Source organism: Ranitomeya variabilis, chromosome 1 (genome assembly GCF_051348905.1).
Source record: "Ranitomeya variabilis isolate aRanVar5 chromosome 1, aRanVar5.hap1, whole genome shotgun sequence".
Lineage (NCBI taxonomy): Eukaryota > Metazoa > Chordata > Amphibia > Anura > Dendrobatidae > Ranitomeya > Ranitomeya variabilis.
In genome coordinates this window covers 568290485-568303533 of record NC_135232.1, presented here as the reverse complement: position 1 = coordinate 568303533, position 13049 = coordinate 568290485, and the positions used below count along the sequence as shown (strand labels likewise).

The following is a 13049-nucleotide window of genomic DNA, read 5'->3' as shown; positions in this document are numbered from 1 at the left end:
CTTTTCTTGCCGTGCAATTCACCCCAGCTGCCATTGGCCATTCCTTTTGTAGGTCACTTGATGTCATCCTGTGGTTGCTGAGTGACATTCGAATAAGATGATGGTCATTCCAGTCAGTGGAGAGTCGCTTTCACCCTCTGCTGGTCTGTAGCTTTGTTGTCCCCAATTTCTGCTGCTTGACCTTGTTGTAATGGACTGCCGTATTCGAAATTTTAAGGATAGAGTCAACATGACGCTCACTGTATCACTCTGCTAATAAAGCCAGAATTGAGCCCTTCTTTTTCTCTCTCAAGACTTCTTTTCAACTCCTTTGGCATGGTTAAAAGTTATTTTTTCATTCAAACTACTTTTGGGCAATTCCTAGCACTTGTTTTGCCATCCAGCCTGTCCGATTGTCATGCTCACGCCCAGACTGGTTGGCGCGGGCATGCGGGGGTGTGGCCCCACTGGACCACAGACCAAACTTCCCTGGAAGGGGCGTAACTAAGTAGCTTCCTAGGTGTTCGCTGGAGCCTCTGATGGTGAGGTCAGACTTGTGCAATAGGAAGCTACCAAGTACCACTCCATTGTGGTGTCTGGCTGTGGCTGCTGATCCCACCGGGGAACGGAACATAAACAGGCAAGCGGGCACGGCTGGCACTCTGGCAACAGGTGGCACGGCTGGGACACAGGTAGGCAGATGGGTACAACAGAGACACTGGCAGGCAGACGGTCACGGCTGGCTCTCTGGTAGGCAGGCAGGTACACTGGAAGTAGCAGTAGGGACCAGTCTGCAGGCAGGTATGTAGAACAGGTAAGAACCTGTTCAGACACGAGGACTTAAGAATAGGTAGATAAAGACCGCAAGAGCGGATGCAGAGCGAAAGCACAGGAGCTAGAGCCAAGAACAGAAACGCAGGAGGCGGAGCCAAGAGCAGGACGCGGAGCCAAGAGCTGGAGGCGGAGCCGAGTGCAGAAATGCAGGAGGCGGAGCCAAGAGCCGGAGTAGAACCGCAAGGAGCGGAGCCAGGTAGAACCGCAAGGAGCGGAGCAAAGTAGAACCACAAGAAGCGGAGCCGCAGAGCTAGAGCTGAGCGGAGCCGCAGAGCAGGGCCACAGAGTGCAGAGCAAAGTCAGAGTACAGAGCAAAGCGCAGAGCAAAGCTACAGAGAGCAGCGCTGAGAGCAAAGCCACAGAGTGCAGAGCAAAATCAGAGTGCAGAGCAAGACACAGAGTGCAGAGCCGAGAGCAAAAACACAGTGCAGAGCAAGGTCACAGAACGCAGAGCAAGGAGCTAAGCAAGGTTGCAGAGAGCAGAGCCGAAAGCAGAGCAAAGCAAGACACAGAGTACGCACAGCAGAGAAAGGAAACCAAGGCAGGGATATAAACAGTCACAGGAACGGGGCTAGACTAAGACAGAGTCAGGAACGAGACAAGGCACAGAGACATGGACACAAGCCTGGGTACGACGCCCCTCTTGGTTGGCAGACATAGGCCAGGGTACGAAGCCCCGCTGGGTGGCTACACAGAAAACAGACCAGGGTACAACATTCCTCTGGGTGGCAGACATGGAAGTAAGCGAAACAGGGCCTGGCACCTCAGCAGCTAAGAACTGACTGAGGGAGTAAGTTGCACAGGCCCCCACCAATGGGTGGGAATGTCTTAAATACAGGAAGCCTCAAGGCAATTGGCCAGGGACACCTTAGCAAGGTGCACACAGTCTCTATAAAAAACAGGAGTTGCGGGCCGCCCCCCTATGCATACAGACAGAGCATGCACAGAGCAAACAGCAGACATGAGGCCCACAGCATGGAGCTGGCAGCAGAGAGAAGTCACAACAAGGCCCAGAGAAGTGAGTTTGAGTGTAATGCAGGTGGGGGATGGGAGGCCATGCAGTGATGCCAGCATTGTTTGTTACACCTATTGCAAGAGGATTGTAAAGACCACAGCGGTGTTTTTTTATACTTTCCCTCATTAAATACGATTTTGTTCAGGTGATCACCTAATCAGAAGCACATTAAGTAGAATGAGCTGTACTCTTGCTTGAATTCAACTGACACTGAAATGGAATGGCTGTCAGACATGTAGTGAAGCTGATTTTTAGAAAACTGTGCAGTGGTCTCTTCATTTTGCCAGAGCTGTATATTCATTGGTTGCTATATCTATCTAGAGTTGAGCAAAAAAGATTCATCCTTCTATGGTCCAGAGTCCAGTCCAAAAATCTGTGATACTCAGACTAGCCAACTTTAATTTTCCGCATGGCATCCTGGATGTGTATGGTGTTACTAGGCCATCAACATCATTATGTTATACAGGTCCTTCTCAAAAAATTAGCATATAGTGTTAAATTTCATTATTTACCATAATGTAATGATTACAATTAAACTTTCATATATTATAGATTCATTATCCACCAACTGAAATTTGTCAGGTCTTTTATTGTTTTAATACTGATGATTTTGGCATACAACTCCTGATAACCCAAAAAACCTGTCTCAATAAATTAGCATATCAAGAAAAGGTTCTCTAAATGACCTATTACCCTAATCTTCTGAATCAATTAATTAACTCTAAACACATGCAAAAGATACCTGAGGCTTTTAAAAACTCCCTGCCTGGTTCATTACTCAAAACCCCCATCATGGGTAAGACTAGCGACCTGACAGATGTCAAAAAGGCCATCATTGACACCCTCAAGCAAGAGGGTAAGACCCAGAAAGAAATTTCTCAACAAATAGGCTGTTCCCAGAGTGCTGTATCAAGGCACCTCAATGGTAAGTCTGTTGGAAGGAAACAATGTGGCAGAAAACGCTGTACAATGAGAAGAGGTGACCGGACCCTGAGGAAGATTGTGGAGAAGGACCGATTCCAGACCTTGGGGAACCTGAGGAAGCAGTGGACTGAGTCTGGTGTGGAAACATCCAGAGCCACCGTGCACAGGCGTGTGCAGGAAATGGGCTACAGGTGCCGCATTCCCCAGGTAAAGCCACTTTTGAACCATAAACAGCGGCAGAAGCGCCTGACCTGGGCTACAGAGAAGCAGCACTGGACTGTTGCTAAGTGGTCCCAAGTACTTTTTTCTGATGAAAGCAAATTTTGCATGTCATTCGGAAATCAAGGTGCCAGAGTCTGGAGGAAGACTGGGGAGAAGGAAATGCCAAAATGCCTGAAGTCCAGTGTCAAGTACCCACAGTCAGTGATGGTGTGGGGTGCCATGTCAGCTGCTGGTGTTGGTCCACTGTGTTTCATCAAGGGCAGGGTCAATGCAGCTAGCTATCAGGAGATTTTGGAGCACTTCATGCTTCCATCGGCTGAAATGCTTTATGGAGATGAAGATTTCATTTTTCAGCACGACCTGGCACCTGCTCACAGTGCCAAAACCACTGGTAAATGGTTTACTGACCATGCTATTACTGTGCTCAATTGGCCTGCCAACTCTCCTGACCTGAACCCCATAGAGAATCTGTGGGATATTGTGAAGAGAAAGTTGAGAGACGCAAGACCCAACACTCTGGATGAGCTTAACCCCTTCGTGACATGCGCCGTACTAGTACGGCGCTGCCGGCACTGCATTAGTGCCAGCCGCAGTACTAGTACGGCGCCCCGATCACCGCGGTCTCACGCTGAGCGCCGCGGTGATCGGGTGCGGGTGTCAGCTGTATATGACAGCTGACACCCCGCAGCAATGCCCACGATCGGCGCTGTCGCCGATCGCGGCCATTTAACCCCTCTGATGCCGCTGTCAATAGTGACAGCGGCATAGAGGGGGATCGCGCAGGGACGGGGGCTCCCTGCGCTCTCCCACCGGAGCAGCGCGATGAGATCGCACTGCTCCGGTGACCTGGAAGGAGTCCCCGGATCCAAGATGGCCGTGGGACTCCTTCCGGGTCATAAGATGACCCTGCTTGCCGGCGTCTGCTGAGAATCCTCATAGCAGGCGCCGGCAAGCCTGTGGAACGTGCCTGTCACATCGGTGATCAGACCGAGTGCTATGCACACGGTCTGATCACCGATCTGTGATGTCCCCTCCTGGGACAAAGTAAAAAAGTAAAAAAAAAATTTTTCCAAATGTGTAAAAAAAAAAAAAAAAAAAAATTCCTAAATAAAGAAAAAAAAAATAAATATATTCCCATAAATACATTTCTTTATCTAAATAAAAAAAACACCACACAATAAAAGTACACATATTTAGTATCGCCGCGTCCGTAACAACCCCACCTATAAAACTATATCACTAGTTAACCCCTTCAGTGAACACCGTAAAAAAAAAAAAAAAAAAACGAGGCAAAAAACAACGCTTTATTCTCATACCGCCAAACAAAAAGTGGAATAACACGCGATCAAAAAGACGGATATAAATAACCATGGTACCGCTGAAAACGTCATCTTGTCCCGCAAAAAAAAAGCCGCCATACAGCATCATCAGCAGAAAAATAAAAAAGTTATAGCTCTCAGAATAAAGCGATGCAAAAACAATTATTTTTTTATATAAAATAGTTTTTATTGTGTAAAAGCGCCAAAACATAAAAAAATTATATAAATGAGGTATCGCTGTAATCGTACTGACCCGAAGAATAAAACTGCTTTATCCTTTTTACCAAGCGCAGAACGGTATAAACGCCCCCCCTAAAAGAATTTCAGGAATTGCTGGTTTTTGTTCATTCCGCCTCCCAAAAATCGGAATAAAAAGCGATCAAAAAATGTCATGTACCCGAAAATGGTACCAGCAAAAACGTCAACTCGTCCCGCAAAAAACAAGATCTCACATGACTCTGTGGACCAAAATATGGAAAAATTATAGCTCTCAAAATGTGGTGATGCAAAAACTATTGTTTGCAATAAAAAGCGTCTTTTAGTGTGTGACGGCTGCCAATCATAAAAATCCGCCCAAAAAACGCTATATAAGTAAATCAAATCCCCCTTCATCACCCCCTTAGTTAGGGAAAAATAATGAAATTTTAAAAAATATATTTATTTCCATTTTCCCGTTAGGCTACTTTCACACTAGCGTCGGTACGGGGCCGTCGCGCTGCGTCGGCCCGACATACCGACGCATACTGTGCAAGCGCCGCACAACGGGGGCAGCGGATGCTGTTTTTCCACGCATCCGCTGCCCCATTGTGAGGTGCGGGGAGGTGGGGGCGGAGTTCCAGCCGCGCATGCGCGGTCGGAAATGGTGGACCGTCGGCACAAAAAAAGTTACATGTAACGTTTGTTGCTGCCGGCTGTCCGCCACAACACGACGCAACCGTCGCACGACGCTTGCGACGTGTGTCAATACGTCGCTAATGTTAGTCTATGGGGAAAAAACGCATCCTGCAGATGACTTTGCAGGATGCGTTTTTTCGCCAAAACGACGCATTGCGACGTATGCAAAAAAACGCTAGTGTGAAAGTAGCGCTAGGGTTAGGACTAGGGTTAGGGTTGGGGTTAGGGTTTCAGTTAGAATTGGGGAGTTTTCACTGTTTAGGCACATCAGGGGCTCTCCAAACGCGACATGGCGTCCGATCTCAACGCGTTTGTTTGCGTTAAAAACGCATGCGTTTTTATAGAAAAAAAACAGAACACACTGAAAAGTCACCCACCACCATCAAGGTGATAAAGGGATCCAAACCCTAACCCTACCCCTAAACTCATCCCTAACCGTTTAATGAACATTTTCTGACAGTCATAGTGCCACGTATTTCAGTGCCACGTATTTCAGTGCCACGTATTTCAGTGCCACGTATTTCAGTGCCACGTATTTCAGTGCCACGATATTTCAGTGCCACGATATTTCAGTGCCACGATATTTCAGTGCCACGTATTTAAGTGCCACGGTATTTCAGTGAAATACGTGGCACTGAAATATCGTGGCATTTACGTGAAATACGTGGCACTTAAATACGTGGCACTTAAATACGTGGCACTTAAATACGTGGCACTTATATACGTGGCACTTATATACGTGGCACTTATATACGTGGCACTTATATACGTGGCACTTATATACGTGGCACTTATATACGTGGCACTTAAATATCGTGGCATGTACATGAAATACGTGGCACTGAAATACGTGGCACTTATATACGTGGCACTTATATACGTGGCACTTATATACGTGGCACTTATATACGTGGCACTTATATACGTGGCACTTATATACGTGGCACTTATATACGTGGCCACTGAAATATCGTGGCACTTATATACGTATATACGTATATACGTATATAAACGTATTTCAGTGCCACGTATTTCAGTGCCACGTATTTCAGGTTAGGGGTAGGGGTAGGGTTAGGGGTAGGGTTAGGGTTTTTTGGTTTTTTCTTGTTTTCTTGTGTTTTTCTATAAAAACGCATGCGTCTAAAAAAACGCATGCGTTTTACCGCGATTACATGCGTTTTTTCACACATGCGTTTTTAAAAAAAACGCAAGTGTGAAACCAGCCTTATCCTTGGAAAAATAAAAACATGGGGGCTAAAATATAATTTTCGTGGAAAAAAATAAATTTTTTATTTTCGCGGCTCTGCGTTATAAACTGTAGTGAAGCACTTGGGGGTTCAAAGTTCTCACAACACATCTAGATAAGTTCCGTGGGGGGTCTAGTTTCCAATATGGGGTCACTTGTGGGGGGTTTCTACTGTTTAGGTACATCAGGGGCTCTGCAAATGCAACATGACACCTGCAGACCAATCCATCTAAGTCTGCATTTCAAACGGCGCTCCTTCCCTTCCGAGCTCTGCCGTGCGCCCAAACAGTGGTTTATCCCCATATATGAAGTATCAGCGTACTCAGGACAAATTGGACAACAACTTTTGTTGTCCAATTTCTCCTGTTACCCTTGGGAAAATAAAAATGTGGGGGCTAAAATATAATTTTCGTGGAAAAAAAATTTTTTTTATTTTCATGGCTCTGCGTGATAAACTGTAGTGAAACACTTGTTGGTTCAAAGTTCTCACAACACATCTAGATAAGTTCCGTGGGGGGTCTAGTTTCCAATATGGGGTCACTTGTGGGGGGTTTCTACTGTTTAGGTACATCAGGGGCTCTGCAAATGCAACATGACACCTGCAGACCAATCCATCTAAGTCTGCATTTCAAACGGCGCTCCTTCCCTTCCGAGCTCTGCCGTGCGCCCAAACAGTGGTTCCCCCCAATGTATGGGGTATCAGCGTACTCAGGACAAATTGGACAATAACTTTTGTGGTCCAATTTCTCCTGTTACCCTTGGGGGAAAAAAAATTGCGGGCTAAAACATCATTTTGTGGAAAGAAAAAATGATTTTTTGATTTTCACAGCGCTACATTCTAAACTTTAGTGAAACAACTGGGGGTTAAAAGTGCTCACCACACATCTAAATAAGTTCCTTAGGGGGTCTTCTTTCCAAAATGGTGTCACTTGTGGGGGTTTCCACTGTTTAGGCACGTCAGGGGCTCTCCAAACACGACATGGGTTCCGATCTCAATTCCAGCCAATTTTGCATTGAAAAGTCAAATGGCGCTCCTTCCCTTCCGAGCTCTGCCATGCGCCCAAACAGTGGTTTATCCCCATATATGAAGTATCAGCGTACTCAGGACAAATTGCACAACAACTTTTGGCATCCAATTTATCCTGCTACCCTTGGGAAAATAAAAAATTTGGGGCAAAAAGATCATTTTTTGTGAAAATTAATATTAATTTTTTTTTACGGCTCTACATTATAAACTTCTGTGAAGCACTTGGAGGTTCAAAGTGCTCACCACACATCTAGATAAGTTCCTTAGGGGGTCTTCTTTCCAAAATGGTGTCACTTGTGGGGGTTTCCACTGTTTAGGCACGTCAGGGGCTCTCCAAACACGACATGGGTTCCGATCTCAATTCCAGCCAATTTTGCATTGAAAAGTCAAATGGCGCTCCTTCCCTTCCGAGCTCTGCCATGCGCCCAAACAGTGGTTTATCCCCATATATGAAGTATCAGCGTACTCAGGACAAATTGCACAACAACTTTTGGCATCCAATTTATCCTGCTACCCTTGGGAAAATAAAAAATTTGGGGCAAAAAGATCATTTTTTGTGAAAATTAATATTAATTTTTTTTTACGGCTCTACATTATAAACTTCTGTGAAGCACTTGGAGGTTCAAAGTGCTCACCACACATCTAGATAAGTTCCTTAGGGGGTCTTCTTTCCAAAATGGTGTCACTTGTGGGGGTTTCCACTGTTTAGGCACGTCAGGGGCTCTCCAAACACGACATGGGTTCCGATCTCAATTCCAGCCAATTTTGCATTGAAAAGTCAAATGGCGCTCCTTCCCTTCCGAGCTCTGCCATGCGCCCAAACAGTGGTTTATCCCCATATATGAAGTATCAGCGTACTCAGGACAAATTGGACAACAACTTTTGTTGTCCAATTTCTCCTGTTACCCTTGGGAAAATAAAAATGTGGGGGCTAAAATATAATTTTCGTGGAAAAAAATTTTTTTTTATTTTCATGGCTCTGCGTGATAAACTGTAGTGAAACACTTGTTGGTTCAAAGTTCTCACAACACATCTAGATAAGTTCCGTGGGGGGTCTAGTTTCCAATATGGGGTCACTTGTGGGGGGTTTCTACTGTTTAGGTACATCAGGGGCTCTGCAAATGCAACATGACACCTGCAGACCAATCCATCTAAGTCTGCATTTCAAACGGCGCTCCTTCCCTTCCGAGCTCTGCCGTGCGCCCAAACAGTGGTTCCCCCCAATGTATGGGGTATCAGCGTACTCAGGACAAATTGGACAATAACTTTTGTGGTCCAATTTCTCCTGTTACCCTTGGGGGAAAAAAAATTGCGGGCTAAAACATCATTTTGTGGAAAGAAAAAATGATTTTTTGATTTTCACAGCGCTACATTCTAAACTTTAGTGAAACAACTGGGGGTTAAAAGTGCTCACCACACATCTAAATAAGTTCCTTAGGGGGTCTTCTTTCCAAAATGGTGTCACTTGTGGGGGTTTCCACTGTTTAGGCACGTCAGGGGCTCTCCAAACACGACATGGGTTCCGATCTCAATTCCAGCCAATTTTGCATTGAAAAGTCAAATGGCGCTCCTTCCCTTCCGAGCTCTGCCATGCGCCCAAACAGTGGTTTATCCCCATATATGAAGTATCAGCGTACTCAGGACAAATTGCACAACAACTTTTGGCATCCAATTTATCCTGCTACCCTTGGGAAAATAAAAAATTTGGGGCAAAAAGATCATTTTTTGTGAAAATTAATATTAATTTTTTTTTACGGCTCTACATTATAAACTTCTGTGAAGCACTTGGAGGTTCAAAGTGCTCACCACACATCTAGATAAGTTCCTTAGGGGGTCTTCTTTCCAAAATGGTGTCACTTGTGGGGGTTTCCACTGTTTAGGCACGTCAGGGGCTCTCCAAACACGACATGGGTTCCGATCTCAATTCCAGCCAATTTTGCATTGAAAAGTCAAATGGCGCTCCTTCCCTTCCGAGCTCTGCCATGCGCCCAAACAGTGGTTTATCCCCATATATGAAGTATCAGCGTACTCAGGACAAATTGCACAACAACTTTTGGCATCCAATTTATCCTGCTACCCTTGGGAAAATAAAAAATTTGGGGCAAAAAGATCATTTTTTGTGAAAATTAATATTAATTTTTTTTTACGGCTCTACATTATAAACTTCTGTGAAGCACTTGGAGGTTCAAAGTGCTCACCACACATCTAGATAAGTTCCTTAGGGGGTCTTCTTTCCAAAATGGTATCACTTGTGGGGGTTTCCACTGTTTAGGCACGTCAGGGGCTCTCCAAACACGACATGGGTTCCGATCTCAATTCCAGCCAATTTTGCATTGAAAAGTCAAATGGCGCTCCTTCCCTTCCGAGCTCTGCCATGCGCCCAAACAGTGGTTTACCCCCACATATGGGGTATCAGCGTACTCAGGACAAATTGCACAACAACTTTTGGGGTCCAATTTATCCTGCTACCCTTGGGAAAATAAAAAATTTGGGGCAAAAAGATCATTTTTTGTGAAAATTAATATTAATTTTTTTTACGGCTCTACATTATAAACTTCTGTGAAGCACTTGGAGGTTCAAAGTGCTCACCACACATCTAGATTAGTTCCTTAGAGGGTCTACTTTCCAAAATGGTGTCACTTGTGGGGGTTTCCACTGTTTAGGCACGTCAGGGGCTCTCCAATCGCGACATGGGCTCCGATCTCAATTCCAGCAAATCTTGCATTGAAAAGTCAAATGGCGCTCCTTCCCTTCCGAGCTCTGCCATGTGCCCAATCAATGGTTTACCCCAACATGTGGGGTATCGGCGTACTCAGGACAAATTGTACAACGACTTTTTTGGTCCAATTTCTCCTGTTACCCTTGGTAAAATAAAACAAATTGGATCTGAAGTAAAAATTTTGTGAAAAAAAAGTTAAATGTTCAATTTTTTTTAAACATTCCAAAAATTCCTGTGAAGCACCTGAAGGGTTAATAAACTTTTTGAATGTGGTTTAGAGTACCTTGAGGGGTGCAGTTTTTAGAATGGTGTCACTTTTGGACATTTTCTGTCATATAGACCCCTCAAAGTCACTTCAAGTTTGAGGTGGTCCGTAAAAAAAATGGTTTTGCAAATTTTGTTGCAAAAATGAGAAATCGCTGGTCAACTTTTAACCCTTATAACTCCCTAACAAAAAAAAATTATGTTTCCAAAATTGTGCTGATGTGAAGCAGACATGTGGGAAATGTTGTTTATTAACTATATTATGTGATATAACTCTCTAATTTAAGGGCATAAAAACGAAAAATTTGAAAATTGCTAAATTTTCATAATTTTCGACAAATTTCTGTTTTTTTCACAAATAAATGCAAGTCATATCGAAGAAGTTTTACCACTATCATAAAGTACAATATGTCACGAGAAAACAATCTCAGAATCACCAGGATCCGTTGAAGCGTTTCAGAGTTATGACCTCATAAAGTGACAGTGGTCAGAATTGTAAAAATTGGCCGTGTCACTTAGGTGAAAACAGGCTTTGGGGTGAAGGGGTTAAGGCCGCTATTGAAGCATCCTGGGCCTCCATAACATCTCAGCAGTGTCACAGGCTGATTGCCTCCATGCCACGCCGCATTGAAGCAGTTATTTCTGCCAAAGGATTCCCGACCAAGTATTGAGTGCATAACTGAACATTATTATTTGATGGTTTTTTTGTTTGTTATTAAAAAACACTTTTATTTGATTGGACGGGTGAAATATGCTAATTTATTGAGACAGGTTTTTTGGGTTATCAGGAGTTGTATGCCAAAATCATCAGTATTAAAACAATAAAAGACCTGACAAATTTCAGTTGGTGGATAATGAATCTATAATATATGAAAGTTTAATTGTAATCATTACATTATGGTAAATAATGAAATTTAACACTATATGCTAATTTTTTGAGAAGGACCTGTATAGTCACAAGGTTTCATAAAATGTCATGACATGTTTGATGCCACAAAGATGTGGGTGGTAGCAGTGAAGACTGCCTTTGTTCTTCCATGGAGGGCTGAATTGAATGGCACAAATCTTTTGCTCAAATATATTCTCCTCTAACACTCTTGAAAAAAAATAAGGAGAATGTCTGAGAGTAAAACACTTTAAATTTAATGAACATATGCATCATTTTTGCTCATACCATTAGATTTAGCACTTTTGGGTTCCCATAGTTTGTTCTTTGTATCTTGGATAGGATATTACTTCCCTGTTGTATTCTACAGTCGATAGAGTCTTTGCTTTTATTACCAGTTCTCTTTATAAAGGCGAACCGATAAAGGAGAACCATCAGGAACAGGTGATTCATGACTACGTGTCCATAAGAAAAGAGTCTGGTCAACCATCAACTCAATGTCCTCTTCAATTCTCAAGATGGACTACAGCATCAAGGTCTACTTATGACATTATGGCACCTGTGAATAATTAATAAATGTAGATAGTCTCATTCCAAGATAGCTGAGTTTTACAAATTCATTATCAAAAAACTGCGAGGCCTCCTAATGGTCACTATCATATCAATAAAGTTTATCTAATGGTCAATACAATGTCTAACAAAATTGTACCAAAGTCTGGGCCACTAAGTGTCAGCTTTATTACTAACTTGTACTCCACTCCTCTTGTCAATTGCACTCTGTAGCAACAGAAAGGCCAAAATGGATTACAGGGGGTGGAGACAGGTCTGTATTTATCTACAGGAAGTGGGGAAGGTCTTTATCTCTCTGCATGTTGAAGGACATGTTTTTATCTATTGTGACACAGTCAGGGCTGCCACTAAGAATTTTGGGGCCCCATACTGGCAACTAGGGTTGAGCGAAACGGGTCGATCATTTTCAAAAGTCGCCGACTTTTGGCTAAGTCGGCGTCTCATGAAACCCGATCCGACCCCTGTGCTTGTCGGCCATGCGGTACGCGACTTTCGCGCCAAAGTCGCGTTTCAATGACGCGAAAAGCGCCATTTCTCAGCCAATGAAGGTGAACGCAGAGTGTGGGCAGCGTGATGACATAGATCCTGGTCCCCACCATCTTAGAGAAGGGCATTGCAGTGATTGGCTTGCTGTCTGCGGCGTCACAGGGGCTATAAAGGGGCGTTCCCGCCGACCGCCATCTTACTGCTGCTGATCTGAGCTTAGGGACAGGTTGCTGCCGCTTCGTCAGAAGCAGGGAGAGCGTTAGGCAGGGTCCACTAACCACCAAACCGCTTGTGCTGCAGCGATTTCCACTGTCCAACACCACCTTCGGTGTGCAGGAACAGTGGAAGCTATTTTTTTTTTTTTTTCCCCTCAGCGCTGTAGCTCATTGGGCTGCCCTAGAAGGCTCCGTGATAGCTGTATTGCTGTGTGTACGCCACTGTGGAAACCAACTGCTTTTTTCAAAGCACATATCCTCTTGTTCCTTCCTTTCTGCACAGCTATCTTTTTTGTTTGTCCACACTTTTTATTTAATTTGTGCATCAGTCCACTCCTATTGCTGCCTGCCATACCTGGCTTACATTACTGCAGGGAGATAGTAATTGTAGGACAGTTTTTTTTTTTTTTTGTTTTTTTTTTGTGGGAGATTAAGATTGGCATTTCTGC

The 13049-nt window shown here is 44.1% G+C and overlaps 1 protein-coding gene across 1 annotated transcript in view; it reads left to right on the top strand.

Annotated features, from left to right (window-relative positions):
• Positions 1-11968, top strand: part of LOC143768702 (acyl-coenzyme A thioesterase THEM4-like) — a 118939-nt gene extending 106971 nt beyond the window's left edge. Inside the window, exon 8 of the mRNA XM_077257352.1 lies at positions 11728-11968. Within this exon, the coding sequence (XP_077113467.1) occupies positions 11728-11753 (26 nt within the window). The 3' untranslated portion in view covers positions 11754-11968. The remainder of the gene's footprint in view (positions 1-11727) is intronic.
• Positions 11969-13049: the final 1081 nt, after the last annotated feature.